This window comes from Durio zibethinus, chromosome 4 (assembly GCF_047325235.1).
Source record: "Durio zibethinus cultivar Kanyao isolate XHJ-2024 chromosome 4, ASM4732523v1, whole genome shotgun sequence".
NCBI classification, from domain to species: Eukaryota; Viridiplantae; Streptophyta; class Magnoliopsida; order Malvales; family Malvaceae; genus Durio; species Durio zibethinus.
In genome coordinates, this window is record NC_143165.1 from 5,386,881 (window position 1) to 5,392,153 (window position 5,273).

The window sequence follows — 5,273 nt, forward strand, 5'->3', positions numbered from 1 at the left end:
TATAATTATTTTCACTACTCTACTTAAACAGTTTTAAGATTTTGCTATTTTCTAAATATATAATTATCTTTTAAAAAATATTCTTTACATGCAAAACCAAAATTTTTTTTTATTATTTTATTTATTTTTTCTAACAATATGTATTTTAGAAAATCTAATTTGATTTTAAAAAAAAAAAAATCAAGAGGAGAAAAATGAGTTATTTTTAAGTGAAACTGACACAAGTGATGGCCCGACGACATAGCACTATGACCAACAGTCGAAATCTAGAGAGAATTAGAGTGAATGAGCGAAGTATTAAAAGAGAAAGAGACAGAAAAGATGAGAGGATTTTATTTTAGTTTTTATACTTACCCTATCCACCTATTTGGTCCGGTTGAAACTTTTATAAGAAGTACTGTTGTATTAGAGCTCTTTTAAAAGAATTGTAAACAAAAATTAAAAAGAGTTTGGTAAACTTTATTAATAAATTAGTAAAAAATATTTGATAGTATTTTGTATATTTTTAATAGATAAAAAATAAAATAATTAAGTTTATTAAATTAAAACACATGCTTTTATGTGAAAAATATATAAAATATAGAAATATTTTATTAATTATAATAAAAACAAATAAATTTTGTGGAAAAATGAGCCAAATAAAAATAATAATGTGAAATAATATAACCATTCTTATAATTTTATAAATTATTTAAAATTAAGATGAGAATGTAAAAATTTTCATTAAATACTTGTTATTAAAATTAGCACTTTTTTTAAAAAAAAATTAATTTATATCTTCATCTCAAAATATTAAATCTATTTTTCATATAAGCAGCATTTTTAAAAATTTTGAAAGACAAACACTTGACTCGACTTCTGTTTTTGCAATAGATAAATCCTTTATAAGCTGGGTCAAACACACATTAACCCTTCAAACAACAAATATAAGAAAAAAAAAATTGTTTACAATAAAAATTATAACCTTACAATTTTTAATTACATTCTTTCATCCCATTTTATTTGGTTTTTTTTTTTTTTATATATGACATCTAAAATTATTACTTTTTAATTGATTATTTTTTAATAAAAATTGACATTTTTAAAAAATTATATTTATAATTTTTTTAATTAGATATAGAATAAAATAATGGTTTAAGAGTAATATAAAAATTTTATAAAAAGGCTACTGCTTTTTATATTTTAAAATTATTTTTTATATTTTTATTCTTAAAATTAAAATTGATAAAATTTTAATTTTATAAAAATAATTTAAATTTTAATATTAAATACATTAAAATCTCTCTTTTTTTTTCAACTCGTTGAAAAATAGGAAGTCCCGATCGATATCGATGGCAATAAGGTATCATATGACCCTTCATCCCGTCGTCATCTTTTACAGATTAAAAAGGAGGGACTCTGGGTTTTTGCTTTTTAGATTCAGAAATCAAACAAAATAGCAAAGAAGCCAAGTTTTTGATATATAAATCGATCAAATCAAAAACCAGGGTGGCTTTTGAGAAAAGGGATTTGGTGAGTATTCAAAATCAATGGCGAATCTGTATGTGAAAGCGGTGCCACCTGCGGATCTGAATCGGAACACGGAGTGGTTTATGTACCCTGGAGTATGGACAACCTATATTCTAATTCTCTTCTTCTCGTGGCTCCTTGTTCTCTCCATCTTCGGTTGCTCTCCTGGCATGGCTTGGACCATCGTCAATCTCTCTCACTTCGTTGTACGAATTCTTTAATTGTCTTGTTCTATTGAATGTTCATTTGGGTTTCTTTTTATGCTTGCAAATTACCCTATTTTCTTTTTTATTTTGGATTTTATTCTTGTTGAAATTGGCTTTGTATGGGTTGGTTTTGAGGGTTTTGTACGGATATGTTGTTGTTGCAATTTTCCTTTTTGTTCATTTGTGGTTTGTTGATTTATTTTTGTTTTAAGCTGTGATTACAATCATTTTTATCATTCTATGTCTTATTTCTCATAGAACAATTGTTTAAAGTTTGAACTTTGCCTTGTTTTGCTGACCTGCTCTCCATTGAGAACTGAAATCATATCAATTGATGTAGTGTATGGGGATATTTGACGAGCATAAGATGGACCTTCCAATAGTTTGGCATGCACCGCGGCAGATCCATGATTTTTTTTCAGTGGTGTTCATTTATAGTATATATAAAAAACCTGCGATGAATTTACCAATTTTATCAATGAAAAGGGTGGTGGGGGGATTTTTAGGGTGTCCGGAGGAGTTTTTTTTTTTCAATCTCCATTTGGATCCGCCCTTTTGCATGCATATATCTTTGACTTGGTTTGTGACATTTTATTTATAGATGGGGAACATGGAAATCAGGGGTTTTGGTCATTGAACAATGTCATAAGTTCTGAGAATTTGTTTCGAATTGAGATATTGGGTGTTATATATTCAAATGCTCATTTCCTAGGCATTTCCACGTCTGACATCAGAAATTAAGCTTTTGTTAACGCAAACTTTGTCCATGTTGAGCAGTTTGGCTGCTTGACTAAATATTTTTACCATACTAGTATTTTGGCACACACTTATTCATCTGTTTGAATTTGTTTGTGGCATGCTTTATCTTCTGGTTCATTTTCTATTCTATGTTCAGTCGTTAACTTATTAGAAAGTCAGCATCTTTGTAATCATATAAGTTTTTTCAACTAGTTGATTCTTGTGTTTAAAATATTCATGGTAGTTCAATCTAGCAGATCCTATGCTTCTTTCTCTTGTAAAAATAAGTTGATTTGCTATTGTACAAAAACCTTAAGCCTTCTCTAAGAAACTTTTGTTTTTCTGGTAATGCACTTATGTGTCATTCTTTCACTTTTTCTATTTTGTTTAACAACATGACTGATCTGCTTGAGAGCTATCTGAACCAATATAACGAGAGTGGTCTATTTTCAGGTCACATACCACTTCTTTCACTGGAAGAAAGGAACCCCATTTGCTGAAGATCAAGGGATTTACAATGGCTTGACTTGGTGGGAGCAGATAGACAATGGAAAGCAGCTTACACGCAACAGAAAGTTTCTAACTGTTGTACCTGTGGTGCTGTAAGTCTGCTTATATTATAGGTTACAACTTTTCCGTAACTTGCTGATGATCTTGTGCTATTGGTTTTTGCTGTGTATATGTAATTTATGTGTTTATGTTCCTGTTCATTCTCAAGCATTGAATGTTGATTATTCAGCTCTATTCTGTTTCCCATAACTGGAGTAACAAACTGACTGGAATACTAGGCATGCCGGCAACCAAAAATGAGTAAATACATAGGGATTGCCACCAATCAATACAACATTGTTTGTGTCGTAGTATTGCAACTGGATTTGAGCCAGATGGCTTTGTTATTATGATATTTGCATAAGGTCTCCTCTCATTGATCAAATGTGTATTCCTGTTGCCTAGCTGTAAACAAAGATCAAGTATGTTTATGTGTACTGTTAGTTATTTCCTCTTTTTCATTCTGCTAACATGTATTATTCCATTGGATTTCTAAAAAAAAGATTGTGTTTATAACATTCCTTGGCTCATCACCAACATGGTTATGTTAATAAAACATAAATGTTATGCATTCATGTCAACTGGATATTTTTAATATTTCAAGTTTCTGCCACCTTGACATCCATATATTAGCTTTAGACGCATATGTTAGTGCTAGTGCTAATTTTTTCATAATCATTTAGATCAACACTATTGTGATGCTGTATCTTGTATAAGACATCATCAAGGAAATTCTGCCTTATTTAAATGATTTATTAGCTTTTTTCTTGGAATTTACTTCAGTGCTCAAGATAAATTGGAACTAGGTCCAATGGTAAACAGAATGTCCAATGACTTGGGAAGTAATAGGTTTAAATCTCCCACCCTGTGTGTGTGAATAAATTGTTCAATATTGAAAAGACAAATAGAGAAGAGCCTCTATTCTGTGATCAGATTATAGTTTTGCTATGGGATTTGGGAGATTCTGTCTGCCAAGGATTGCAGGTTGTGTTCAACTTGGCGCAGACTGCAGAATCTTGTTATCTCTGAGAAGTCTGATTAATTGCCCTACAAACCGGATATCGACAATATTTTGATAAATAAAAGCAACAGCTTTTCATCCTTGATTCTCTTGCTGCTATTATGAACCTCTGTGACATGAGTTCGTACATAATTTGTTGTCTTTCTTGTTTTACCAGAGAGAGTTTGCTGTTTTTAGTTACCATGTTCTTCTTTTTTCTTTTTTTTTCCTGACAGATACTTGATAGCCTCGCATACAACCGACTACCAACATCCTATGCTCTTTTTGAACACTCTTGCAGTGATCGTGCTCGTCATTGCCAAGTTCCCCAACATGCACAAGGTTCGAATCTTCGGAATCAATGCAGACAAGTGAGTGTGCCTTCTGTTAAGAATACTTGATTTTGCCTGCTAGAAAGCCACCATGCCTTCCCCTCTGTTAAAATGGGTATATCTTTTTATAGGAGGACATTTTGAAGGTGTAATGGTTTTTCCTTTTTCTGCTTAGTAATGCTGAGTTTGCGGAATATCATTATGCTCTTAGCAGCATTATCACATATCTTCATACTTTTATTTGTTGAAATTTCATATCTTTAAAACTCTTATGGGAGCTGATCAAACATACAGGAGAGCCGGGTGTTAATTTGTAGACCTGACCATTCGTGTACTTGTTATCTATTTATTTTGTGTTTAACACATGTAAAATATAAAAATTGACATGTTACATTTCATGTCAATATGTCAAACAAAAAATACATTTTTTTGTTTAAACACGACACAAAAATTACTAGGTCTAATTATAATTCTCTTATATTTGTAGTTTCGTTTAAAAACATGGGTTAATATCATGAATAGCCTCTAAGGTCTAAATTACAATAAAATATTTAATGTGGTACTTAAATTTTACAAATATCTAATGTGGTATCAAAATTATGAATCTGTTAATTAATGTGATATTCATTCTTAATGTGATTAGTTTTAAATGATGAGACATAGGGGACAAACTACCTTCTACGTATTAAATTAGTTAATAAAGTTGTAATTATCATATTATAGATTTTTTAAAGTTTAGATATAAATTAAATATTTTATTATAATTTATGGTTCATTCATAATATTAACCCAAAAAATCATATGCAATCTATTATTTACTTTTTTGGATGTGGATTTTCGTTTGAGTTTTGATTAAAATTTTTTCATAGATGAGAAAATTCAATATATATGCATATAAAACTAAGTTGAGTTTTTTTTTTTTTTTTTTTTTTAATGTCT

The 5,273-nt window shown here is 29.7% G+C and overlaps 1 protein-coding gene across 2 annotated transcripts; it reads left to right on the forward strand.

Moving 5' to 3' along the window:
- The first annotated feature begins 1,292 nt into the window (after nt 1-1,292).
- LOC111288361 (uncharacterized) lies at nt 1,293-4,654 on the forward strand. Of its 2 annotated transcripts, none has more exons than XM_089759237.1 (3): nt 1,293-1,715; nt 2,907-3,076; nt 4,239-4,376. In XM_089759237.1, the coding sequence occupies exons 1-2, from the start codon at nt 1,530-1,532 to the stop codon at nt 3,057-3,059; spliced, it is 339 nt and encodes a 112-aa protein (XP_089615363.1). In that variant the 5' UTR covers nt 1,293-1,529; the 3' UTR covers nt 3,060-3,076; nt 4,239-4,376. The 2 variants fall into 2 exon arrangements, with proteins under 2 accessions (XP_089615363.1, XP_022734973.1); XM_022879238.2 differs by having other exon boundaries at nt 1,300-1,715; nt 2,907-3,055; nt 4,239-4,654.
- Nucleotides 4,655-5,273: the final 619 nt, after the last annotated feature.